Here is a 27,808-nt window from a genome sequence, read left to right as displayed (position 1 = left end):
TGTACAAATTATTCTTGTCTCGATCACTTCTCCCTCCATCATATTGTACAAGTCCTCCCAGCTTTATATGATTCTGTCCCATTTGTTATTTTTTATGGCACAATAACATCAATTATATCCACATACCATAATTTATTCAGTCATTCCCCAATTGATGTGACTCCTTGAATTTTTGTTTTTTTGCTACATGAAAAAGTAATAATATAAATATTTTGTCGGGGCGGGGGGCATCTTTTCCCTCTTTGGTTTCTTTGGGGCATGAGCCTAGTGATAGTGGCTTTGGATACACAGGTTAGTGACTTTTATAGTTTTCCAAATTGGTTTTCAGAATGATTGGACTACTTCAGAGCTCTGCCAACAGTGTGTTAGTGTGCCTCTCCCCCCAGAGCCACTCTAACATTTGTCATTTCCTTTTTGGGGCATCTTTATCAATCTGAAAGACATGAGGTAGAATCTCAGAATCTCTGTTTCTTTTACTATCAGTGATTTGGAGCATTTTTATATGGTGATTGTTATTATTTGATATGGTTGCCTTTCTTCTTTTGAGAACAGCCCTTTCACCCTTTGATTATTTGTCCATTTGGGAATGGCTCTCATTTTTATATATTTGTATGTATTCCTTATAAATCTTGATATCAGTTCTTTATCAGAGATAATTTGTGGCAAATTTTTTTCCCTGTATACTGTTCCCCTTATAATTCTAACTGCACTGATTTTGTTTGTGTAGAAACTTTAAAATTTTATCTCCTGTGATCTTCTCTGTCTCTTGTTTCATTAAAGTTCTTCCCCCATCTTGATTGAAAAAGGTATTATTTTCCTTTCTTCTTCAAATTTGCTTTTGACATGACCTTTTATGTTTAGTTCTTTTATCCTTTTGGAACTTACAGTAGTATATTGGTCTGAACTCAGTTTCAACCAGATTTGGTGGTATTCTTGGATTTATAGAACGTTGTGCTTCTGTGTTGGGTTACTTCTGAATGTTATGTGCCCAATCTGTTCTACTGCTACATTTTTCTATTTTTTAAATTAATATAAAATAATTTTGATGATTACTGCTTTGCAGTAATAGAGTTTTAAGTTCTGTTACTGCTGGATTGCCTTTCTCACTTTTCCCCATTATTTCTCTGTGATATTTCTTCCCCCATGGTTAAAATGGTATTTATTATTTTTTCCATATAAAGATTTTATTCTTTTCCAGTTACATTTAGAGATAGTTTTCAACATTTGTTTTTCTGTGATATTTTTTACTTTTGGTTCCTCCAGATTAATTTTTTTCTTTTTTTCTATTTCTATAATATAACTCTTTGGTATGCTAATTAGTATGGTCCAGAATTTGCAAATTAATTTAGGTAGTATTGCCATGTTTGTTTTGTTGGCAAAACCCAAACCCAAAGTAGTTAATATCTCTCCAATTTTTAGATCTATTGGCTTCTATAGTGTTTTGTATTTGTATTCTTATAATTCCAATGTGTGTCTTGGTAACTGGATTCCCAGATATTTTATACATTATATAGTTATTTTAAATATAATTCTTTTTTTAAAAAAGTCTCATCTTGCAGGGGTTTCTTGGTAATGTAAGCAGTGGCTGATGATTTTTGTGAATTTGTTTCCTATCCTCATGTTCTACTGAAGTCATTAATTTTTTAGTTGATTGGCACTCTAAGCGAACCATCATGTTATTTACTAATAATTGTATTTTCTCTTGGCCTATGCTTATTCTCTCAGTTTCTTTTTTTTTTGTCTTATTGTATAGGTGGCATATCTAGAACCATATTAAGACAATAGTGACAAGTGGACATCCTTCTCTTACCCCATATCATTTGGGAAATATCTCTAGCATTTCTCCATTATAGATAATGCTAGTTCTTGGTTTTAAAGAAATAAAAATTTTAAATTAAAAATTTCCATATTAAGAAAAGGCCCATTAAGACCTATGTTTTACAATCTTTTTAACACAGAGGTTTTATATTTTTTTGCATCTCTTGTTTTTTGGGGTTTTTTTATTGAGGCAGTTGGGGTTAAGTGACTTGCTCAGGGTCACATAGCTAGTAAGTGTCAAGCATCTGAGGCCAGATTTGAACTCAGGTCCTTCTGAATCCAGGGCCGGTGCTCTATCCACTGCGCCACCTAGCTGCCCCGATACTCATTTGATTTTTTTAGAGTTTTTTTGCTATTAGCACGGTCTGTTATGTTGACAGTTGGCCTAGTGTTGATTCAGTTCTTTTTCTGCTAAAAATCTAACCTAGTCATAATATATAATCTTTTTAATATGTTGCTGTGACCACTTTACTAATACTTTATTCAAATTTTTTTATTGGTATTCATTACGAATATTCGTGTGCAGTTTTCTTTCTCTGCTCTACCAGGGAGAGCCCTGGTTTAGGTATCAGGACCATATTTAACATTACCACCTAATCTGGAAGTTGCCTCTTTGTTATCTTTTAGATCACCTAATACAAGACCTGCAGATAGGCCCTCAGTCTAGTCTGATGCTGCAGCTGACTGGGGTGAGGATACTCATAAGTGTTGGGGAAACATAGGTTAAAGGAAAAGTAGAGTATTCTTTTTAAAGTCTCAGCCAACTTCTACCAAAGTCGGGTAACTAGTTTTAGGCATCATATTCTTCATTTTCCTTTCCAGGCAGCACATACTTTTACAGCTTTCACTTTTCTACACCAGAATTGGTTTTGGTAGTAGAGGAGTGAAGAGATCACTCGATCTAATTTTGTCATGATTTAATCTGTGAAACAGTTATGAACTATTTTGGGCTAAGTGGCTGGAAGAGCTTCAAAACAATACATTGATTGACCAGTTCTAGATACTTGGCACAGAATCAGGTTTTACATCAGCATGATTTTTCATTCTTAATCAGACTTGTTCTCTAGCACCAGTCATTTCCTTTATATGCCTTAAGTTTAGGAGGTTTCTCTGTCTCCCTTTTGACCTTGCTATGGTTTAAGCTCAGCTATTTGGGATTTGTTTATTCTTTGCAGTTAGTTTGCAAAACTCTGGTAGACCTGCTTCATGATTTTTCAGGAAGCCATAAAAAAAAAGAGAGAGAGAGAAGATCTATTGAATTGGAAGCCCAATGCTTCTTTGCTCAGCAGTACCTGCCATATAAAAGAGTCTTTCTCTAAAACTGTCTGGCTCTAGGCATTTTCTCCCATTTACTTTTACTTCAGGACTGAAGTACTCCTGAATTTTTGCACCGGCATGTTCCAAGCTATTTGAATTGGCTGCCCAGTCTTTTCCCACCTCTGTTAGAAGGGGCAGGACTATAGTTTTTTTATCACAGTAAAAAATCTTACTCATTGGTGGCTCCTGGGTTCATATAACCTCTCCCACTGTAAAGAACATCTAACATGAAGTTTTGAAGTCTGGCTTCAGCCTCAAATTTAACTAGGAACTTGCCCTGCTTGCTGTGATTGGGGATCTGACAGTCTGTAGTGGTCTCCTGATAGCCACCCTCACCTACATTCCAATTTCGAGAGGAAGCCAAGTTTCTCAAGAGCTCTAGTAAGTCTCTTTGGAGCTAAGTCCCACGGCTTGGCAGCATAATGGGCAGGTCAGATTCAATCCCACAACCCCACTTTGGTCCCTGTAGAAAGAGACCTCTCTTTCTACAGGGCCCTCTTCTCCAGGTTGTAGCTCAGGCCCTGTCTGGCAGTGGCTCTGGCAGTACCTCTGCCCAGGATGGGGCGATGTGTCAGACAGCAGGGGATGCTGTGACAAGAACATCAAGCAGAGGGAATCCAGAGGCCTTGCTCAGAGAAAATCAAGGTGGAAGTGGCTAGCGTCTGTGTTTTGACTGACGCGTGTTTTCAGGAAATTTATGGGAATAACATTCCCCAAGTATTGCCATTCCCTTTAGAGATATTTCCTGAAAAAAACTGAAGGATCGGTTAGAAATGTTTTTGCTTTTCCTTCAGGTTCTGGGATACCATCCATCCTGCCCAAGTGGAGGGAGTAACTCCCTGCCTCTTTCTCCCTCCACCCTGAAGGCGTGGGACAGTTCTCCCTATGGTACTGTGTAAATGGTAGGCATGATAAATCCAGCCCTCGCAGAGAGAGGCATTAGGGCCATCTTACCACATTTGGGTTAGCTTTGAAGTTACATCTCTATATTCCTTTAAAGTATTCTTTCAGTCAGGCTGTACAACCGAACATATAGCATGTATAAGGGTACCATGCTGAGGAAGAGAGAATGCTAGGCTTTGGCCCCTGCCCTCCACCAACTCTCCAGTCTGATGGGGGATAGGATCCCTACATATCTACTGTAATAAACAATGTTGGGCAAGTGCTTTAGAGAGTTCTCCCCAAAAAGTGCTCTGGGAGGTAGGAATGGAAATGGTTTACTCATTGGAGGAAAGCTCTGGGAAAATTTGTGGAATGTGTCTTCCTTCACACAGTCCTTGGTCCATACTTCCTTTACATAGTTGGGGTTTGTTGGCAGTGCTAAGCCAAAATCTCCTTGAAGGCCAAGGTCTCCTTTATTTGATCTTCCTCTGTCCTTTGGCACTTAGCACAGTGTTCTGTTCTTCCCTGAAGCGTGCTGAGTGGTACAGATGCTGAGGGGTCTGACTTAGTCCCTGGCCTCCAAAAGTTTTCAGTCTTATCGAAGAGATGGCAGATGTACTGTTAGTTATCTTTTTTTTATGTGTAAGTCAGCATGTTAAGTGTCAGATGAACAGAACTGGCAGCAAGTGGATGCGAAGAATCCGCCGTCTTTGGCCACGATTTCCTTTATGGAGTGAATCTATGGTGAGGCAGCTCCTGGATGTTTTTGGGGGGTTAGGAGGGCTCTGTGCAGGTTTAGGGGCAGGGAATCGTTTGGGAATATGTAATTAATTTTTATACTTTCCCCAGTAAACCATCGACCCTTTTTATGATGTCATGAGGGATTCCTTAATTTTGCAGCTGCTTCCTGATTACGTCAGAGAAGAGCCTCTCACCCTGCAGCCCGGAGCTGCACTCACACAAGGATTGGAAACAAATGAAGTGTTGAATATCTAATGGCTTCCACAGGGAGAGCCACTTCAGACTTCCCAGGCCTCCTCAGGCAAGGTCTTCCTCAAGCATTTCTGACCTCCGGGAGTGCCTTTGTTCAGGAAAGACAGGGCCCCATCCCAGAGCTTCAGTCAAAAGGAGTCTGTAGATCCTCTTGGTGCATACCTCCCTCCAGGTGCGCCCTCTCCCTGTTTTCCTGCCCCCTTCCTGGCCCTCACATCACTGTGCTTTTGGTTCCCCTCCTTCCCATCTCAATGTCTCTGGGAGCCCTTTGGGAGTACCAGTCAGTGCCAGAAGTATTTTCCTCTTCCCCATCTTGCAATCATTTGCCAAAACCTGTCGTTTTTACCTCCACAATGGCTCTCACATCTGTCCTCTCTTTTCTCTTTCCATTGCTGTGACTGTAGTCCAAGCCTTTACCTTAGTAACCTTCTAACTTGCCTCACGACCATCTTCCTCTTTGTCTTCTCGTTGTCCCTACTCCACCACAAAAATGTGGCACCTTATTTCCAGCAAGTATTAAGTGCCTGCTGTGTGCAAGGCATCATGCTTGGTGCTAGAGAAACAGTGACGGAGATGAAAAATAGCCCCTGCCCTCATTGAGCTTACGTTCTCCAAGAGGAATGGGTATAACACAGAGTAATTTCAGGAGGGGGAGAGCACTCCTTTGGTGTGTATGTAGAAATCTTATTAGACACATATTGGAGTGGGCTCAGATTTGAATCAGAGGATTTCTGGCAGGGAAGCTGAACAGCACTTTAAACAATCCCAGGCTGCTTCCTGAAATAGAACCCTGTCTTTTTAAGACGTGTGTGTGTGGTATGTGTGTGTGTGACAGAGAGAGTATGTGTGTCTCCATCAGTAAACATTTATTAAGTGCTTCCTATATGCCAGGCACTGTGCTAAGCAATGGGAAGTCAACAAAAGGTAGAACACGGTCCCTGCCCTCAAGGATCTCATAGTCTAGTGAGTGACAAAACATGCAAACAACTATGTGCAGACAAGATATATTCAGGAAAGATGGGAAATAATCAACAGATGGAAGGCACTATACTGAACAGGGTCCAGGAAAAGTTTCTAGTAGAAAAATGGATTTTAACTGGGCCTTGAAGGAAGCCAGGAGGTGACATGAGGGAGAGCCAGTGAAAATGCCCGGAGTTGGGAGAAGGCTTGTTTAATTTAAGGAAAACCGGGGACTGCTAGGTGGCACAGTGGATAAAGCACCGGCCCTGGATTCAGGAGGACCTGAGTTCAAATCTGGCCTCAGACCCTTGACACTTATTAGCTGTGTGACCCTGGGCAAGTCACTTAATCCTCATTGCCCGCCCCCCCCCCCCGCAAAAAAAAAAAAAAAGGGAAAGGAAAGGAAAACCAAAGAGGCTAGCAATACTGTTTTGTAGAGTGTGTAGAGCAGGGTGTAAGGTATAAGAACACAGCAAAGATGGGAGAGTAGGTGGGGTATGTTGTAAATACCAAATAGAGGACTTTATATTTTATCCTGGAGTGATAGGGATTCACTGGGACCAGCGGTGACATTGTCAGACCTTCACTTTTACAAAGATCACTTTGAAAGCTGAGTGGCGGATGGACTGAAGAGACTGGGGAGAGATTTCAGACTATTTCAATAGTCCAGGGATGAGGGTCCCACACCAGAGTGGTGGCAGTATTAGAGGAGAGAAGGGAGCATGTTCAAGAGATGTTACAAAAGTTAAGTCAACAGACTTTGGCAATAGCTGAGGTATAAGGGGTATAAGGTGAATGAAGCCTGGACTCAGAGGATGGTGTTACCTTCAACAATAATAAGAAAGTATTGGGGGACTGAAGTGGAATATAATGATTTGTGCTTTGGACATGTTGAGTTTAAGATGTCTACTGGACATCTCAATGGAGATGTCTAACAGGGAGATGGAGATGATTACTAGAGGTCAGTGGAAAGGTTAGGGCAGGATCAGTATATTTGGGAATCATCAGTATAGAGATAGCAATTCAATGCATGGGAACTGATCTGATCCCCGAGCGAAATAGTGTGGTGGAAAAAGAAGACTTAGGACAGAGCCCTGTTTATGTGACGGGAATGAGAATCTCAGCAGAGAAGACTGAGAAGTCTGGTAGGTAGGGGAGGAGGAGAAAAGGACCAGTGCACATGGAGGGCAGGGGAGGCCCTTGAGTAATGTGGCTGGACAGCATTTCTCCTTTTGATGAACTCCCATGGCACTGTGTGACTTTTTATATCGCTTGTCAGAGTCTACCATTTTTAGAATTGTTTGTGTATATTACCGACTGGCTTAATTGCTCATGGTGTCCCACACATAATCAGGTACACAGAATATATTTGTAGCAAGGAGAGAGCCCAGATTCTTCTCTGTGACATGGAGTGGGAGATTTCCCATGCTCTTCACCATGTCTGTGTCTTATTAAGAGAGGCCTAGACTAGAGAGGGTCAAAGTTACCTAATTCTGGAGACTCTTAAAGAATTAGTAGGCAAAGCAAGAGGAGCCAATGGGAGGAAATGCCATTTCCCACACGTCTCTTTTCTTCCTCGATACTGCATTGCCTATACAGGGATGTGATCCAGAAATTCCAGGTGGGGCCTCTCACATAGAAAGATGCCCCAGAGGACCTCTGCACTGATACTGTGGCTGGCTCTACTCGAGTGGTGCCTGATTTAATGGCAGCATACATACATACATACATACATACATACATACATACATACATACATACATACGCACTCACACACATATACACATGCACACACTCACACGTGTCCACACACATACATACTTGCATGCATACATGTGTGCTCACATGTGCTCATGCATGCATATACTGTGAGCAGCAAAATGATAGCCTGGGGTTGGGAGTTGCTCTTCTCAGAGTTTTGGTTCCTCTCTGGTTTGTGTGCAGCCACTGCTTCTGCTGTCACCTCCTCCTCCATCTTCTCCTTCAGCCAGCTGCTGCTTCAGGGAACCCTGGGGATTGGGCAGCAGCTGGATGAGTCTCTCATTGCCCACTTCCTGTAGCCAGGGAGGTTTGGGTGGGTTGTTCAGCAGCTCTGCCAGCCCTTTGTCTGACTGGTGGCTGACTCATAAGGAAAGTACTCTTGTGTCTGAAAGATAAGAGCTAGTAAATCACCTCCAGGTGGTGTTCGTTTGAGGGCAACTGACCACTCTTCCCTCCCTTTGGGAGGTGAAGGCTGGGGAGAAACTCAGTGACTCAGTTTTGTTGTCTGCATTTTTCTCTTCTTGTTAATAAAGCAGCTGAGCCGTCCCTGCCGTCCTTTCATCATCTGCTCAGACCATCCTTAGTGTTCTCAGAGTCCCTTTCCCTTCTGTTTTGGTGGCATCCTTTCAGGGTCCGGTCTGTGCCAGTCTTTCATTTACCTGTGTCTCATTTTCCCATGAGGAAGCCACTACTGCAGGACAGGAAGGTGGAGGGAGGATTGTTCAATTGATTATTGTTGGAATCTTTTAAAAAAAATGATCTGAAGCTGCAATTTTGTTGGTTTCGGGAATGTCTGGTAAGGAAACTCCCTTTGCTCTTGCACTGTTCTGCAGCTTGTAGTCTTAAAGGATCTGGGGAGGCTGCCCAGAGCTTCCTGGCCAGTGTGGCAGAAGTGAGTCCTGAACCCAGGCCTTCCTGACTTCAAGGTGGATCTCTGTTGACTCTGCCTCTCACTGGAATCTTCTTGGCCCAGTCCCTGACCCCGCCACTCCTCCCTCAAGCTCTCCCCCTGCTCTAAAGCAACATACCTGTCCCCGGAGAGCTTGGAGAGGCCTGGCTGTGCTCCTGCTCCTCTGTTACAGGGCCCAGGGTGGGGGGCAGACGGGGCAGGTTTCTTATTGGCCCTGCTCGATTTCCCTCTTCCTGTTTCCTGCTGAGGAGGTCTTGCCAGCCTGGAGCTGTCAGGCCCAGCTTTGCTTTGGCAGCACCGTTGTGCACACACTGGTGGGAGAGGGGATGTGTTTATCACTTTTCCTGGAGATTATCTGTTTAAGCACTTCTCTGACAGTTACAATAACAAGGGCAGTGTGCTGTGTTTCCCAGCAGAAGGACACTCACTGTTGAAAGATGTATAGCACTAATTAGAAATACATAACATCCGGCCACATGGCAGCCTTCTCCCGGCCCCTCCATTTCCTGATTTCATACAACTTTGACGACAGTTGGTTTATGTTTTCCATGAATATAATGTTCTCCAAAAAATGAGTCTTCTTGTTACACAGGAGTGAGATGCTCTTGTCCATTGCAGGTAACATGATGACTGTGGGGAGCCATGGGAGGATGATCACCTGCCCTTCTCAGAGAATGTGGGGAGAAACAGAATTGAGCTGATACCTCAGGTGACTTCCTTCTAGGAAGGGAGTGTTTCCGTCCTTTCTCCTTAGCCAAGTCCCTCCCCTCCGACTGTGGAAAAGGCTAGTTTTGGAAATAAGGGGAAAGGCCACTTAGCAGTGTTAATGAGTTCCTCAGCTCTGGGTCGGGCTGCTGCTACCTGAAATAATGCCAAAGGAACTCAGGCAAATTCCAAGGCAAAGTGCCTCATCCTCCCACCCCCTGTAGGAGGCCCCCTTCCCCAGGAGTCCAGTTCTGATTCAGTCATGAAGGCAGACTAGGTGAGTGTTGTTTAACTTGATGTCAGATCTCTAATACCTTCCAAGGGCCTGAGAATAAGGTGCTTGTTTGCATAGGTGGCTGCTAAGATGAATTCCTTTTGGGGGTGCTTCTTGTGGCCCCTGCCCCAAGCCTGTCGCAGGGTGATTAATAATGTAGTAGCATGTCCCATTTCGGTTGTCTTTTCAATTGAATTCTCACAATTTCTGTAAGGTTACAAGGGAGCAAGCCCTTCACTATCTATCTAGCATCATAGGACATGAGTCCTTTGTACTTTGTGATGCAGCCACACTAGCCTTCTTTCTGCTCCTTACACGACACCTTCTCCCCTGTCTCCTCTGCCTTTGCACTGCTCAGCCACCCTGTCTGGAATGCTCTCCATTAACCCTCCTCCTTCTCTTCCTTCAGGATGAAGCCTTTCCTGATCCTTGTCGTCTCGTTCAGCCTGCTTTGTGTTTATTTGTATGTGCTTTCTTCCATTTATCCTGGATATACTTAGATCTCCCCCTTCGTCCCCTCTCCTTAGAATGTAGAATGATCCTTGGAGTTATTTCATTCTTTGCATCCAAAGCCTCCTATATGGATTGGCTTTCCCTAGGAGAATGCCGACTCTTTGAAAAGAGATTATCTTGTTTTTCACTTTGTGTCTCCAGCACTTAGCATAGTGCTTTGCTCATAGTAACTGCTTATTAAATGTTTTTTCATTCATTCATCCATCTATCCATCCATCCATCCATTCATTCAAGCTTGCATTCATTTTCATGAGAAGGCACTCTAGGTCACATATCCAGCTAGGGGAAAAGCCAGGACTAGAAAGTGTATTCTTGGTGAGGGATGTGATCCATCTGACTTGCATCAAAACAGAGTTCTTTGCTATGTACTAGGCACAAAGCAGAGAGATGGGAGGGGCTTTAGCTTCCCTCTATAAGCACCTGGAAGGGCCCAGATGCAAGAAGAGGGGGGTGAGCTGCTGCTGAGGGTATAGTAGACATAAAGCATGCTGCGCCATGCTCGCGCCCCACACAGAATTGCTCTCTTTCTGCTTCTGCCTGTTTTGCATTGGCAAAGGCTAAGGAAGGGAGGCCTATCTGAAGTGACCGCCTTGATGGGAAACTGAGTGGCCCATCATGGCCCCTTTGCTCTCAAGTGCTGATGACCCTGCTCATTTTCCCCGCTTTGAGCCACAGCATCAGCTGAAAGTAAGGATTTGTTGGGTCTGGCTTCCAGGCCCAGAGCTGTCATTTGTCATGAAACAGAACTGGGCCTGGTGACAAGTAACCTCCCATTGCCACCACATTTCTTCACCCCGGTAGATGAAAGAGTCTGCACAAGGAACTGCACTGTGGTCCTCAGAGCTTTCGCTGCCCCCTGTAGCCAAGGCTCCATCCTTTTTGCATTCTCTCATGTGGGATGCTGCATGCCCAACTAGTCTGCCCGGCATATGCCCAGCTGGGGAATTGAAGGGGAAAGGTATCCTCAGAAGACATGGACTCTGCTTGTTCTAGCCCAGCTTTTGTCTATTTTGTCTGTTGGTTTCTCTCTTTCAGGCCTCATGTCCTGTCTGAGGAAGGCTAGCTGCCTGGCAGCCTTTGGCAGGAGCTTGTTCTCTGGCAATGTGGCAACCCACAGGAAGGGGTGGAGGACAGAAGCAGGTCTTTTTCCCTGGAATTGCTTTTGCAGTGTTTACATCCATCTTGTTCCCTGTCCTTCCTTTGTGCCACCGCCTCCCCTTTGGTCTTTGGATATCAATATCATGTCTGTTGGAGCAGCTAGGTGGCATAGTGGATAGAGTGCTGGACCTGGACTCAGAAAGACCTGAATTCAAATATGGCCTCAGATACTTATTAGCCGTGTGACCCTGGGCAAGTCACTTAGCCCGATTTGCCTCAGTCTCCTCATCTGTAAAATGAGCTGGAGAAGGAAAGGGCAAACGACCCCAGTATCTTTGCCAAGGAAACCCCAGATGGGGTCACAGAGACTCAGACATGACCAAAATGACTGAACAACTAAAACAAAAGTGTCTCTGTGGCACAGTGGAAAGGTAGACAAATCCTTGCTAATAGGGTATTGGGGTTTTGTTGGGGAAAGTATAGGACTAATGACTTCTTCTAATGACACCAATAATTGATACTTTCTTGCTACCTACCTCATCTAGTACTTACACATCCCATTTGAGTTGAGCAGCCACTGGATGAGAATTGAAGCCAGTGGGCATCTTGTAGTGGCAGATTTCTAGGTGCAAAGGCATAACAAAGGAATGGTGCCATTCCTTCTCTATAAATGGCTGTCAAAACCACAAGGGGTATTAATGGCAGAGACATTGGGGAAGTTGGCTCTGCCTAAGGAGGGAAAGACTTTGTGCTGCAAAAGACATCCAGTGGGGGGCAGCTAGGTGGCGCAGTGGATAGAGCACCGGCCCTGGAGTCAGGAGGACCTGAGTTCAGATCCGGCCTCAGACACTTAACACTTACTGGCTGTGTGACCCTGGGCAAGTCACTTAACCCCAATTGCCTCACCAAAAAACAAAAGACAAAACAAAAAAACAAACAAACAAAAAAAAGACATCCAGTGCAGCCAAATGAATGGGATCAAATTGTGAATGAAGCTAAAGACCTTACAGGGATCACAGTGAAAGACCCAGCACTTTCTGGCTTGCTGTCGAAAATCTGGGAGAAATGGAGACTAGGGATTCATAGCTGAGTCTCTGGACTCTCATGCCATTGGGAATTTTCACTGGAATCAAGCAGGCCTCAAAGGCAATGCTATGTCTGCGCGTCCCTAGCTCCTCAGATATTTGTCCCTTAGAGCACCTGGAGGCATGACCATGGTGGGCTTCAGTTGTAGTTAGTCTTGGAGGACTTAGGCAATAGGTTTTATGAACAGAGAAATAGGAGAAAAAGGATGAAGAATTAGGAGCTCCTTTTCCTTCCTCACAGCTTCAGGATCAAACCCTCTATTATTCAGCTCCCAACTGATGTACCTATGTGGCCAGGAAGGGCTCTGTATTCTCTGACCAGGAATATTTGGGGAGTTTCAGTGGTTATGTCCTAGCTGTGGCCTTGGGAGAGCCATGCCCACGTTGAAAAACTGACTGTTGGGCATTAGTTAAGCAAGAGCTCTGTGCTTCCTTCTTTCCTAACAGGAAGACCACTGCCACCTTGCTTAGGCTACCTTGGTTTCTCTTCCTGTTTCCCAAGACTGGAATCCAGGCGGTCACCACCTTCTAAGCTAGGTTAGTGATGAAGGTGGGAACCCAGACTCTGGGTAGAGGAAATATTGCCCTCTACTCAGGCTCAGTGATGTGCAGCTGAGCTCTCAAAGCCCATCCCATTAAGACCTAGCAGGAGTGGCCTTTCCCTGAGAGCTCCCAGAGCTCTCCCCTTTCTCCAGAGAGTGTAACCCAACTCCAAAGAAAGAACACTAGAGAGCTCCCTGTTGGTGGGTCTCAAGAAGCCCTTCCCCTCATCTCTCCTACAGCCTGCTCCCTGCCCCACTCCCAAGGCCTGCAGAAGTGGTTTGGGGTTGGCCGTGGATGCTCTGATCAGATCTGCTTCCATGGGGGGGAGGAGGAGCTTGGCAGGAATACTTTGGCTAGATGGCATCTCTGAATAACTGCTCCAATTAAGCTCCATTGACAAGCTGTTGTGTCACTGGTGAGCTGATGGAAGGTGTCTCCCCTTGGCGATTTATGCTGAAATGCCTTTGAGCACTTGGGAGATTTTTTAAAAATTCTCTTCCATAGCAGATAGGAGCTAGATCAGCTGCTGCCAGGTTATAGGTCTGGCCCCCTGGATCATTTCTATAGGTGCTGCTTAGCCCCTTCCTGAAAGATGAAAGTTGAGGACTCTCTTCATTAATCACCATTCCCCAGGGACACAGAGGGATCTAGTTGAATTGGAATGGGGGGTATTTGCAAGTGTTTGGGGGTCAGATATTTCCCCTCACCCCCAACAGAATAACTCTGGCTGTCAGATAGGCCTGCCTCCTTTCACTAGCCTGTTGAGGTTTGGAAAAGAGAAGAGGGATTTATGATCAGAAACCAGGCTTACATGTTTGGCCTTAGGAGAAGGAATGAAAGAACCCCTTACTGTGAGAGTCTGCCCTCAGTGTTTTGCACCCCCTTATGCAAGCACATTGAGAGAAGGAAAGCTAAGGCAAGAAGCGTCTGGTGACCTAGGATGGGAATCACTGATTGTTGTTTTTTCCCATTTCAGTTAAAGAATATCTCACCCCTCCTCCCTGCCCCTCCCCATGCCCCAATCTCAGTTCTTGAACCCTTTTACATTGGAGAAATTGATTCTGTGCTCCTTGGTTACTTATTGCTATGGCCTCTCAGTGGTAGAAGCCAGCTTGGGGATGCTGCCGGCCCAGATCCAGCCAGACCAGCTGAGCAAGGATCTGCAAGCTCCAGATCTATATTCTGTCATCTCCTTCCTCAGCTCAGTGAGATGGGCACAGCCTGGGGAGCGCCTAGTTTGGGCGAGTGGAGATGTTGGTGTGACAGGACCTGAGACGTTGATAGCACGTGGTTTGTCTTTCCTTAGATTGCTTCTCGGAGGAATGCCGCTCTGTGATCCAGGAACAAGCTACAGCTCTGGGGTTGGCCATGTTTTCCCTGTTGGTGCGGCGCTGCGCTTACTTGCTAAAGGAATCTGCAAAAGGTATGCAGATGAGGAGCCCCTCCCTGGTGGGATTTCTGGTTGCCCAAGCTCTTGCCCAGACTGGCCCCAGAGACCTCCTTTCCTTTTGTCTTAGTATTTATTTACTCCTCGCAGACCTCTCCATCAACCTTTTATCCTCACCCTCCATTTTCACCCTTTTTAACCCCTCTCCAGCTCCCCTTTCCTGTAAGCTATTGTCTCCTTCCTTTCTCAGCCCATTAGGAATTAGGTTTGGGCTTTACAAATGGGATCCTAATCAGGTGACATAGAATTCTCTGAATGTTGATATATGTTCCCTCTTTGCCCACAATTGAGACTGATTTCCATATGTTCACTTATTCACTTTAGGTACTGAAATTAACCTCCTAGCCTCTCACTTCTTGTCCAGTACCTTGTGAGTGCCATAGGTGCCTTGGCCCAGGAGTCTTGGGATTCACTGGGCAAAGTTATGGATACATCCGTTTCTAGGGAGGGGGAAAATCCCATGTCCTTTTTTTTTTTTTTTTTGGTGAGGCAGTTGGGGTTAAGTGACTTGCCCAGGGTCACACAGCTAGTAAGTGTTAAGTGTCTGAGGTCAGATTTGAACTCAGGTACTCCTGACTCCAGGGCTGGTGCTCTATCCACTGCGCCACCTAGCTGCCCCTCCCATGTCCTTTTGAGGTGGACCTAGGACAGTGTTAGGCCTTACTGGCCTGCTGCAGGAGTATTTAAAGGATGGCTGGAGGTAACTTCCTTCCATTCTGGATCAGGTTGGTAAGTAGTGCCCCTCTAGGTCAACTTCCCAAATGCCACCAATTTCTACCTTGGCCCTCCTTCACTGTTGGAGGGGAGCAGATGTTTTGGGCCAGAAGCTAAAGTGAAGCTCGTGCCTAGCCACAAAGGAGGCAGGGAGAGCTCTCAGGAGTGGGGGTGGGGGGCCAAGTGCACTGGTTCTCTCTCTGTCCTGCTTTTCAGAATCCTCTTAGGTGCTGGTGGTTTTCCATTGCCTTTGGGCCCAACTACCCCGTGGACTTGGTCTCCCTCCCCTAAGAACTTGCTGCCATCCCAGCGTCCCAAGCCCCACCTGGGGCCACAGCAACATAGGCCAAGTTCTCACCCTTTGCCTCTGCAGCTCACCCATCCTCCCATGAGGATGAGGAAGACCAGGATGATATCAAGGTGTCAGCCTTCCTCCCAGACCTGAAAGAACTACTGCCCAGTGTGAAAGTGTGGTCGGACTGGATGCTTGGTTATCCGGATACCTGGAACCCTCCACCCACATCCCTCGATCTGCCCACACAGTGAGTACATTGACCCCCTCCCCTAGTGTCAATGCCCTTGCCCGACTTCCCTGCTCCCTCACCCTGGACTTGGTCTTGCCTTTCTTTCCCTCATTGCCCTCCTTGTTTCCTTATGTTTGGGGCTGGGTTTCTGTCTCAGTGCTGTACTCTCTGCCCTTTGATTTACTCTCCACAAGCCTGTCTCACTTTCTCTTCTGAGCCGTGTTCTCTGTTGGTGACATCCCCTGACTTCTCCTGGCCAGACTTCTGGAGCCCATTAGACAGAGTGGATGCCTGGGCCCCCATTTAGGATGACGTGTCTTATCTGCTGTCTCCTGTGTGGACTGCACAAGGCCTTCAGCTGCTGCTAAGGGGCATTCTGCTGGGCTCTCTTTTTTGGCTGAACTCTGGGGCTGGCCATTTTCTCACAGCCTTGTGAAGGACCCACAGTGCGAGAATCTTCAGTAGACATTCCTGCCCATTCCTGCAAAACTTGATCTGTCTGTATGGAATTCCTAGCCTGAAACTGCTCCCTGCCCCCTGCCCTTTGTACCCCTCCTCCTCACTTGAGCTTCAGAGCCTGCCACGGGCTTCACTTTCCCCCGAGTTTCATGTCTGTGTGGGTGGTGGCCACAGCAGGGAGCTGCTCTCAGCATCCCTCCTGAAAGTTCTCCAGAGGCTGCCAGAATGTGTTCCAGGCTCGGGCTCAGTGAGCCAGGGCTCAGTCTTGAGCTGGGCGGCTGGGACTGCAACAAAGGAACTGACAGTTCTTCTGGCCGGGGAGCGGCTCGTTTCCCAGCGGCACTCCCCAAAGGGTTAATGGTTTTTGTCTCAGACTTTTCAGGCCGTTAATCTAGAATGCGGACTAGGCAATTTGCTCCGTTTTGGAAAGAAAAGGATGAGGAAGGGCCAAGATCTCCAAGTGTCTGAGGCTAACGCTGAGCATGCGCTGTTAGCCTTCCCTCCCCTCTGGGCCTTGTAGCCTCTCCTGGGCTGCCAGGAGGTCAGGCCTATAAGTACTGTTCCCCCAGGCACAGTCCACACATCCACATCCACATCCACCAGGGCTGAGGGCCATCAGGCCTGTTCCTCTCCTCTTTTACTGCCTGCCTCCCTTTCCCCTCCCTCTCTCATTCCCTCCCTCCAGTTGGCTTTTGTTTGGCTGAGGAAATGGAAAGCTCACACAGGAAGTGCTGGGCCTCATTTGCTCGGGGTACAGAGTCTGTTTTCTGTTTGGATGCTGCAGTCCATGGCCCACTGCCGGCTTGTGTGAGCTGCTGCCCATCTTTGGGCAATGGCTCAAACTGCAGCCAGGCACGTGGTCCTGGCCCTAGCCATCCCCGGCCCTGCCGGCTTCCTGGGCCGCCGAGAACTGAAGTGGGGCGGGGCTCAGCTCTCGGCCTTCCCCCACTGGGAGAGCAGATCTGATCAGGCAGCTGCGTGAACCCATGTTGCCCAAGAGACAAGCCCCTGTAACCCTGGGCATCCCATCTCTCTCCTGTGGGCAGACCAGGCTGGGGAGAGGTCACTAGGTTGTGGGAAACTCAAGTCCCTCTGTGCACTTAAGCCATCTTCCTGCCTCTTCCCTGTTAGTAAGCCCAGCTGGCAGAGACTGAGGTGCCAGATCAGGGTGAGGGGTAGCTCTGCCCTCCTGGCACCTATTTAGAAGGCTGCTAAGCAGGCTCATCTGCCTTAGGGCCTAGAGGGGGCTTGAAGTTCAGCGGAGCCGGGCATCAGGTTTGGCTTATCCCCATCCCTACCCAAACAAAGAGTGAACAGCTCAAAAACAGTTCCACCTCCCTGCTCTCAAGACTTCCAGGTAGCTGCCCACTGCACACAGTAAGTATTTTATTTGAAAGGACAGTAAAAGTTTCTGCCCAACAAACCTTACTGCAGCATACCCTTTTCTCCTGAGTTGCAAGGAATGGCATTACTCAGCCATCTCCTTAGGTAGCGAAACTGAAGGTTTGGCTCCCTGGTTTTCAGTTCTATTGGCATTCTTATAGAAACAGGAAATGACCATCTCTATCATCTTTCTTTCACATAGTTTTATTATTTTCTTTGCATTCTTGTTGACCTACCCTGTTGGGGGACATATCACCTCCCTCCCATCCCTGAGGTCTTCGGAATGATGGTTTCTTGTCCCCGCTGACAGTGTATTTCCTAAAGTATCCTTCAGTGATACACTTTGTCTTTCATTAGATCCCATTTTCTTCCTTTTCTTTCTGTACTTGGGTACTTGCTATCTCATCTTCAACAGGCATCAAATAACTAAAACACCTCCTCGATTCTTATTTTATTTTTTACTTTACAGAGAAATTGCATATTTGATCCCATTCACCTCTCTGGGTTCCTCTTTGGCCGCTTCATATTCCATCAGGCCCTGGGTAGGACATCACTGACTAGCTGGTTCATGCCTTCTGACCTACTGAGACACAAGTGAAATTTGGCCACTTTTCCCAAAGGCCGCTTGGGGATGGGTAGGCACAACCTATGGGGCTTTTTTAGCACTGCCTGTCCAGACCCCCTCTCACTTCCCCATGTCGCGGAGGCCTTTTGGGAATTGTTAGCAGCGTGGTCTCATAAAGACTTGGAGACTTGGGTCTGTTGGTAATTCTTTGTAGAGAGTTATTGCAGCACATGGGAAACTTTGGTCTTCAGTATGAAGGCCTTCAGCTATTTCAGAGCAGCACCACCAGACTGGAGTGGGGCCGGCTCCACTTGGTGAAGTCCAAGCTCCGTCCTCTGTCCCTCCCTGCCAGGTCTTCTGGTAGGAAGAAGAGGCTGGCACTCGCACTTTGCCAAGTGAGCAAATGGAAAGTTGTGAGAGGCAGCCCTGAGGAACGGCAGAGCAGTTAGAGCTTCCAAGATCTCAAGCAGGGGGACCCATTCCATCCCAGAACCTCAGAAGAAGTCAGAGCAGTGGGACAGCTCACCTCCCTCTGTGGCCTTGAATGCGGCCAAATCCTCCTTCGTCTTGATCTCTGGTTCTCAGTAAGTGAGAGAGTCGGGGGACTTTGAGAACGTCCAAACTCAGCCCAGCTGTGGCAGTTGGTTTATTGCTTTCAGCTGGTACTTGAACCCAGGTCCTGGTCTTGGAGTCTTTCCCAGGTTTAATCCCCAGAGCTTTCTCTGCAGCTGTATGACACTGCGCTGACCCCGAATGAGGATAGGAAAATAGAACCGGTGCCAAGCCAGAGTCTCTTTTTCATTTGGAGTCTGGCTGTCTGCCCATGACCAGGGTTACATAATGGGAAACATAGCTGGGGCTCTGGAGAGCCCGCGTTTCACCAGGCTGCCCAGACCTTCGCGCTCTGATGCTATATATCTTCCTAATTGTAGCTCAGATACATTTATCACACTCTTGGATTCATGTCCCCTTAAATTTAAAAAAAAAAATGAAAATTCCTGGCCTTACTGCTTTTCCATGGCTTGCAGATAAAGTTGCAAAGCATTCTGGGAGAAGGTGTTTGAGGAGGCCAGAGGCTAGGAGACTGTCATGCTGGGCTGGAGTAGAGAGAGTGGTGGAGAGAGGAGGAGGAGGAGGAGGAGGAGGAGGAGGAGGAGGAGGAGGAGGAGGAGGATTAAGATTTAGGGAGGGGGGCCACTGCTCTCAGGAAATCAGGTGTCAAGCTGATTGCCTTGGGACATTGACTTCCTGGGACCTAGTAGGTGGTGAGGAAGACAAGTCACTGAGGGGTGCCTGCTTACCCAGACAGCCAACTGAGGTTGAGACCGGTTAGCTGAGGTACATATCACACACACCCATGTAGGAGGACACATGGACACACGAGCACACACACCAGGGCAGTTCTTATCTAAGAGAGTACCCCATCAAGGATGCTAGGGCCTGAGAAGGCATTTGGGGATGTCATCAAGTAACCACCCATCAGCACTTCCCTCAAGGAAGTCTTGGTGACTGTGGGAAGCCCCTTTGCTTCCCTGGCTCCCCACCCAGTCTCCTTGGCTCCACGTTGGGGCGTCAGTAGAACAGCCTGGCACCAGGGGGTTCCTCTTCCTCAGAATGCTAAGTAAGGAGATGTGGGAGGAAACTGCTCCCCTCCCCATTCTCCCAGTTCTCCCCAAGAACTTCTTGTGAGAGGAGGGGGCATTGGCCTCTCTCTTCAGTCTGACCCCAAGAGTATAGCTGACCCCAGGGGAAGGACTTCCCAACTCTAAGCTCCGGTTATTTGGGTCCAGCATGTGCTTAACCATGAAGATATGTCAGAGTGATTACAATCACTGAAAGCTGGGAGAGGCAAGGACCATGAAAATACCCATGGTGGGGGGACACACCATCAGCTCTGTTCCTGCATTGGAGATGTTGGGGTCCCAAGGGGATTCGGCACTAATAACACATTAGAGGAATGTGACAGAGACTAAAGGGACTAGTGGGTTGAGAAAACTGGAGCCTAGTCATTCCCTCACCTGTAGATTGATTAAGAGGTCTTAGAAAAGAGGGGCTCTGGTGCCTGTGAAGTTCTGGAAACTGTGACTGTGACGGGCTGACAGCTTTGATGGGGGTCAGGGCCATGGGAGTGCCTCAAACCCGTACTCTGTCCATGGCTGGCAAAAGCTGCTTTTGGAGCAGCGCTGGTTGGCTGTTGACCATTTGGGGGCATTGTCCTGTTGGACAGTGTTAGCCTTACGTTGGCAACTTGATGGTGGCCTCATCAAGGCCAAAATGGATAGGCTTTTAAAAGTTGAAACGAACCACTAATTTCTTACCATTAAAAAAAAATCACAAAGGAAAAGCCTCTTGGCCCAGAAGGATGTTACCCTGCTTGCCTGCCCTCTCTTTAACTGAACTCGGGAGGGTGGTGTTTCCTTTTCACATCATCGTGGCGTGGGGGTGGGGGGCATGCTTTCTCTACTCCTGATGCCTTGAAGTCAAGATGCCTGCATGACTGAGTGCAGGGACCCCTGCTGACCCTGGCCAGTGGTTCCATTCTGAGGCTCTCCTCCTTCTAGGTCTTTTCCTATTCTTTTGCCTTCACTCTGGACTTGCTCGACCTGCAAACCTCCTGACGTCCCTTCTGCAGCCTGGGTCTTAGGGTAGGCTGTTTGAGGGTTTTCAGGGCAAGGATTTTAGCATTTCCCATGCTTGGGACCTTGTGCTTCTCCCCTCCATGCCTTTAGCCTATGAGGGGGTGTTCCCCCTCTCCAGGCTTCTCTCTGCTTGGGTCCTGTGCTGGCTCAGCCATATTTCCAGCTCTCCTCACCCCAGGAACCAAAAGACCCAACTCGTTTCCCATCTGTATTACTTCTCTGATCTTCTGTGGCTCTGAAACACAATGCAGGGCTTCTTCTCACTCAGCTCTTTCCGGGTTTGTTCTGCAGCTGTGGAGTTTGAATGTTAGTGTTTAAACAAGCTGGTATTACACAGGAAATGGCCACCTCCACAGGCCCCTGCAGGCTTGTAACATGGGGTCATTGTGCTTGATATTAATCACCAGTCAAAATGGTGGTGTGTATGAGTGCTCAGCGCTACCTTGGGCTTACCAGAAAGATGGGCAGATTCCTTTGAATATTCCTTTCCCCCATGGAGCGCCCTGTCCAAGGTGGGGCCTTGAGCCAGGGCCTGCCTGACCTCTTGCCCACAAAACTGGCAGAATTTTCTCTCTGTTCAAGTCAAGAAGGTGATTGTTATTATCTAATGCCTCACACCTTATTCTTAAAAAGTATTCTGTACAGGATAACTTGAGTTAGAAATGCTCCCCCACTCCTGAAATATAAAAGCCCCCCAGAGTCCAGGGCCTCTCAGTGCCTTTGACTAAAGCTGCTTTTCTGATTACTGTTTGCAGAACTAACCTCAGCCCGAAGGGTTAATCTGATCCCTGAGTCAATATCCCCCAAACAACAAGCCAGGAGTGTATGTTGGTCCATTTGTGTGAAATGTGTTTCCCCAATCACCTGGGCTGGGCTGGGCTGCATTGTATCGGCCGGCAGCTGCTCTGCACTCAAACTGACAGCTACATTAAACCCTGGAATTCTGAGGCAATAAAAAGTAAATTAACTCTTATTTTTTTCCTGTCCTGGTGGAGTAAGTGAATGTGTGTCTGTGGGGAGGTGATCAAGCCCTGGTTCTGTGTGTTTGCTTGCAGCTCCCAGCCCTTGGCCTCTCCCTCCTGAGCTGGGGCCTGGTGTTCTGGCTCCATGGAGGAGTCCACTGTCTTGCTGTGTGTTGTGTGCCCCATGGGTGGGCTGCTGGGCTACTCTTGGAATCATGGACTCAGAGTAAAGAGTGATGTCAGGGGTCATCCGTTACATTTTCTATCTGAACAAGAACTCCCTTGCACAACATCTTTAACAAGGGACTGGGGGGGGGGTGCCTCCTCTGGAGCCCCTGACCTGTACAGCATCCTGGGAATTCTGCTCCCACCGAAGGGCCTGCAGGGCTCCAGAAGGCTGGAGGAGGAGCCCATTATTCTTTGTGACAGCCCTATGTTTGAGCTGAAATCTGCCCCTTCAACTTGCCCCACCACCCCCAGTTCTCCTTTCCAGTGTTGGAAGGCACATCTGATCCCGCCTCCACCTGACGACGACTGTCTCCTGTTGCCCCTAAAGTTTGTTTCTTTTCTGTGCCAAATGCCACTATTTCCTTCTGACGGTGTGGTTTTGACCATCCCACGCTCTTGGTGTGCCTCCTCCGAATGCCTTCGAGTTGGTCCTCCTTTCTACAGTCTAGTACCCAGAAGTGAGTTTTCTATTTCAGTGTGGTCTGGTCAGAGAGTGGGACAGTGGCCCTTTGGTCTCCTTTGTTCTAGATGCTAAACTTCTCTTCATGGTGATGCAACTTACTTTTTGGCTGCCGTGTGATTCATGTTGAGCTTGCTTGGGAGCCTCTAAAACTTGCAGGGTTTTTTGACACAAAATGTTGTCTAGCTGTGCCCCTTTCAGCCAGTAAAGTCCCAAACTTGATGTTCTGAGTATAAGCATAGGGGTTTTTTTTGGGGGGGGGGTTGTTTTTTTTGTTTTTGTTTTTTAGTGAGGCAATTGGGGTTAAGTGACTTGGCCAGGGTCACACAGCTAGTAAGTGTTAAGTGTCTGAGGCCGGATTTGAACTCAGGTACTCCTGACTCCAGGGCCAGTACTCTATCTACTGCGCCATCTAGCTGCCCCTAAGCATAGGTTTTTACATTTGTTCCTGTTAAATTCCATCTTCTCAGATTCTGTCCATCTTTTTAGTCTTTTAGGTTCTTTTTGGCCAGCCCTCCCAGCAGCTCTGTGTCATCTACAAAGTTGGGGTTTATGCTTATCACTTTTGGGGGGGGGCAGTGAGGATTAAGTGACTTGCCCAGGCTCACATAGCTAGTAAATGTCAAGTGTCTGAGGTCAGATTTGAACTCAGGACCTCCTGAATGCAGGGCCAGTACTCTATCCACTGCACCACCTAGCTGCCCCTATTAGGTTCTTTTTGAATCTCTATTCTGTCATCTGTGTTACCCAGCTTCATCTCACCTGCAGATTTCATAAGCATGCCATCTTCATCTAACTCACAGTCAAATCCCTCAAGGCCAAGGGCAGAATCCTGGGGTACTCTGCTAGAGATCCCTCTTCAGATTCATCTGGCCAGCCCGGTAAGCCTTTACAAATAAGATGATCCTGCCAGGAACTGCATTTCATGAAGCCATTTGCCTCTTAGATATCTCCTCTTCCCTTCCACAGCTGTTATTGGGGTGCCTACTCTTTGCAAGGCACTGTGCTGAGGTTCACAGACTATTGGGAATGATGTGCTCTAGAGTTTGGCCAGAGTCTGTAGGAGAACAAATTTACATTCTTCCTCTTTAAAGAAATGATCCTGAGGCACCTCTCCGTTGTCTTTAATGTCATCTCTCTTCAAATGTGGACCCCTCTTATCCATTTGTGCAGGTTTCTCAGCCTTAAAACTGTTGCCTGGGGAAAAGGGAGGGGCAGCTAGGTGGCGCAATGGATAGAGCACCGGCCTTAGAGTCAAGAGGACCTGAGTTCAAATCTGGCCTCAGACACTTAACGCTTACTAGCTGTGTGACCCTAGGCAAGTCACTTAACCCTAATTGCCTCACCAAAAAAAACCAAAAACAAAAACCTGTTGCCTGAATATATAGAAAGAGGATACAGAAATGAGCAGTTTTGGGAGAATTCTGTGCCTGCCAAGATAACTGCCCATGGGTTATCCTGGCTACCTGAGTAATGTGGTATTGAGTGACTTCTTTTTCTGTATTAGCTACCAGCCTGCAACTGCAGACTTCAGGGTGACCGACAGTCTCTTAGAATCTCCTTAGAGATTTCCCTTGGCACCAGAGCAAAGATAGAGGGACTTCTTGCAGCCTATAGCTACCCTAAAGGGGTCTGTTGCATCTGGAGTTAGTTGAGAAAACCAGGAGGACCTCTGGGAGAGTGAGTGATTTCCAGAAGTTGTCACCCAGAACTCTTTAGGTACTATTTTTGAGTCCTGGAGACTTGGGAGTGACTTTGGCAGTGTTGCGCTAATAGGGATAAACTGAGACCTCTTCCCTTCTGCATAGAAGAAGTGCTTTACCAAGAGCCGACTGTACCATACCTGAAACGTGGCCAGGGAAAGAGAGATGGGGTGGTAGTGTCTGGGCCCCAGGGTTCATCCGAACCTTAAATCTTCTTGTAGGTATCTTGCCTTTCCTGCCTCCATTTTCAGATCCACTTCCTGAGAAGAAACTGAATGCTGTTGGGCCCTTTGGCCCATGCAGATTGGTGCCTGTGTCACTGGGGAGAACAGAGTTCAGATCAGAGCTGGGGAATTCATTCAGTGAATATGAAAATATTCAGTCAGCACCCATCAGACGTTGGCTGGGGAGGCAGACAGCAATAGGACCTTAGCTGCCGGGGATGGGAGACCAGGGAGGCAGCATGCAGAGAGAAAATGGCAGCTGTGAAGTAGGTGCAAACTCATTTCTGGGATCTCAGGAGAGGGCCTCCTGGGGCAGAGGCTTGAGGGAAAAGAGATTCTACAAATTAGTAGGAAGGAGGGAATGAATGCTAGACATGGCACATAGATGTCTGCACTAGAGAGGATGAAGAATATGGTGAAATAAGCCTGGGACAGGAGAGGCTGACGCTAAGTCATGAAGGACCTTGTTGGCGAGAGGGTGCCTCTGAGCAGGGGAGGGTCATGGTGAGACCTCCCGTTGGGAGTTCTGTGGACAGCAGATGAGGGAGGGGAGAAACCAGAAATAGGGAGAACAACACTTAGGCTGTCACACTAGCGCTGGTGAGAAGTGATGAAGCTTCCACTGTGTCTGAGGGAAAGGAATGGGAGCAAGATAGATGCCAGAGGAAAGCAACCGATCAGAACCGGAGATGTATGTGCTCTTCAACTCCAGTAAGGCCAAAGTGCCCATCACCTGCCCTCCCCATCGGGTTCCATCTAGACCTTTGGCTCATCAGTCCCTTTGCATTGAATGAGAGCTCTTGGCTCGCTGTGTTCTCCAAGTTGTTCTCATCTCACAGTGACACTGGTGTAGAAGCTCTTCTCCACCCCATCCTAGGAGTGAGCTTTAAGGTTTTGGCACTGGGTGGGTGGTAATGGGTGAAAGTCAGGCACGGGCATGGGTCCCAGGCAGGGGCCAGTAATCCCTGGGAGGAGTCCGTTTTGGTTTATCTGAGCCCCGGGCAGGAGAACATAGTAATGAGAACCAGATGGTACCACAGATTTCTGCATCTTGGGTCTAAGATGGTGGGGCTTAGAGCATGAGAGGGGAATGTGGGCCTCCCACCAGGCCAGCTCCTGGTGGTGATTCTCGATTGCCTCCTTCTGGCTAGGGATGCTTCATGCCCTACATCCATCTCCCAGTGTGCCTGACTAATACAGGCCTATCCTGTACACACCCAGCTGCAACCCCAAGGCCTGGAGTTCAGCTAGAAGACTTTTCACCTTCTTTCTTCCCTCTTGTCTTTCCTGTTTGTTTATTTTCCAAACTGCTACTCTGTTCCTCAACAGGGTCTTTTTGACCAGGGCTTAGCAGGATTGTGTTCCTGCTCTTGGGCAGTGGGTTCAAGTGCTCAACAAAGTACTGGGGTAGTGGGGGTGGGGGGTTGGGGGGTGGAGAGGATAACCTTCTCGGTCCCTGAGTGGCTCCCATGGGCAGTGCTAACCTCCGAGGCAACCCTGATCAGCCCTATCACATCCGGTGCTTGTCTCTGCAGCCAGGACCAGAGGATAAACTATCAGAGCTGTGGGGCAGTGCATCATTCCTCTTATTATTTTCTTCTCTGCAGATAGGGGTCGTGGAAAGTTCAGATCCTTTTAACCCTCAAAGCTCTGTTTATTCCACAGCTGGTAGCCCAAACGCCGTGTTTCCCATTACATCACAAAGGAGCTCGGACAGATCTCTGCACAGAAACGTGTTGCAACTGTTTATTTTTTTCCATATTTAAACATTTCTGACAGCCCAACCCAGCTGAGCCAAAAGATGGAGCTTTGTGAATGAGTCTGGTGGTTGGTGTCTGCAGAGGGGAGCTTCAGTAAGCTGTTTGCCTCCCGTGTGTGTGTGTATTTGCCCGTGCACAGTAGAGAGGCCGGTTACCTCTGCAGGACGTGTGTGTGCATCAGGGGCCATTGTGTGATTAATGGAGCTGTGTCCGGCCTGGCTCCCAGGATGCTCTTGAAAACAAGATGTTTCATTTCACTGCATTTTCCTAGTACAGTGATTCCAGTAAATAAACTAGCATTGGTCCTGTCCACCTGGAGCCACTCGGGATATTCCACGCCCACCCTCCTTGATCCCCCCCCCCCCTTCTTGGATCCTGCCTGATGTGGTGGAGGCTTGCAACTTGTCCCTTGCATGCCCTTTATCTTGCCTTCTTCTGAGGGTCCACAATTGTGATGTTGCTCCCCGCCAAGCAAGGGAGGAGGGGGGCTGAGCACAACAACTTCCCTAGGGAAGCTCCAGGTTGTAGCTTGTGCTGGTTACTCTCCTCTGCTCTCTGCCATTCACCTCTTGGGCTGAGCCGTGAAATCCTCGATGATGACATTCTCCTTTATTGGAATGGCATTCCAGGGACCCTGGGTCTGCTCTTCAGTGGCTTCTCAGCAGTCCTGGCTGTCCCGAGGAGATTTGAACCTCTCACTGTGCCTGAGTCTGCTGCCAGCCTTAGTTTGGCTCCTAGAGCCACGCCTAGGGCAGGCAAGGAAGGCTGCTTAAAGAGACAGTGACCTCTACTATAGGCCACGATGATGGGCCGAATCTTAGAGGGATTCAGTGAGTGATGGAGAAGCGAACCTCTCCCCTTATCACTATCACCCTGAAGCTCGATGTGGGACATAGGATTCTTCTTCAGGCCTGAAGCCGATGTCTGGTCATGAGAATAATACTGGGAACCCTAAGATGTACCATGTGCTATACGGTTTTATAGCTCTCCAAGCATTGTCTCACTGAATCCTTAAAGACCTTATTCAGGTGTGTAGTTAGGTAGGCTGGCCATTGTGATTATCCCCCAGGAAATGAAGGATCGGAAGTTTGATGATTTGCCAAAGTGCTAGTGACAGAGCTAAGATGAGGTATGGAAGGAAGGCCACAAACATCCACGAAGCACCTCCAGGTGGCAGGCACACTGTGCTAAGTACTTCCTACAAATATCTCATTTGATCCCCATAAAAACCATGGGGGGAGGTGCGGTTATTATCCCCATTTTACAGTCAAGGAAACTGAGGCAAACAGGCTCAGTGACTTGGCCAGGGTCATATAGCTAGGAAGTGTCTAAGGCCAGATTTGAACTCAGGCCTTCCTGACTCCATGCTCCCTGATTTGTGCACTGTGGCACTCCCTGGCTTCCTCAGGGGAATGGGATAGACAGTTTGACATTGATGGAAGTTTGTTTTCTCAAAATATGTAAAAGATCTTGCTTTGGGAAAGAGGATGAGGCATAGGCATCTTTTCTAGGGGTGATCTTGTTGGGCATTTCTGTAGCTTGGAAAGAGGGACTCACGTGGCTCTTTCCATTCTATGGCCAAGTCCTCCATGTCTTTTGTGGGGCGGGGGGAGGGCAGTGAGGCAGACACCATGGTGACGTGTCCATGTGGCATGCACTTGGCTGGGCCAGAGCTGGGGAATTGTGGGAGCTGCCTCAGGCACTGTGGGTCTCGAGTGTCTGAGTGAGTGTCCCAGGCGCACTGTCTGCAGAGGCGACGGGGCCTACATGAGACAGCTGAGCTTCTAAATTCCTTTTCCTCTCTGATGGGGATTTAAAAGGCCCCTAACTAATTTGAGCTTTGAGTACATGGAAACACCCCCAGATTGCAGCCATGGACTC

The 27,808-nt window shown here is 47.7% G+C and overlaps 1 protein-coding gene across 1 annotated transcript in view; it reads left to right on the top strand.

Moving 5' to 3' along the window:
- The window catches only part of SMG6 (SMG6 nonsense mediated mRNA decay factor), a 179,535-nt gene that overhangs the window by 75,875 nt on the left and 75,852 nt on the right, over nucleotides 1–27,808 (top strand). The window contains exons 11-12 of the mRNA XM_044003043.1: nucleotides 14,166–14,282; nucleotides 15,394–15,562. Of these exons, the coding sequence (XP_043858978.1) occupies nucleotides 14,166–14,282; nucleotides 15,394–15,562 (286 nt within the window). The remainder of the gene's footprint in view (nucleotides 1–14,165; nucleotides 14,283–15,393; nucleotides 15,563–27,808) is intronic.

The sequence above is a fragment of the Dromiciops gliroides genome, chromosome 4 (genome assembly GCF_019393635.1).
Source record: "Dromiciops gliroides isolate mDroGli1 chromosome 4, mDroGli1.pri, whole genome shotgun sequence".
NCBI classification, from domain to species: domain Eukaryota; kingdom Metazoa; phylum Chordata; class Mammalia; order Microbiotheria; family Microbiotheriidae; genus Dromiciops; species Dromiciops gliroides.
The sequence above is the reverse complement of the archived record's forward strand: the minus strand, read 5'-3'. Positions and strand labels throughout refer to the sequence as shown.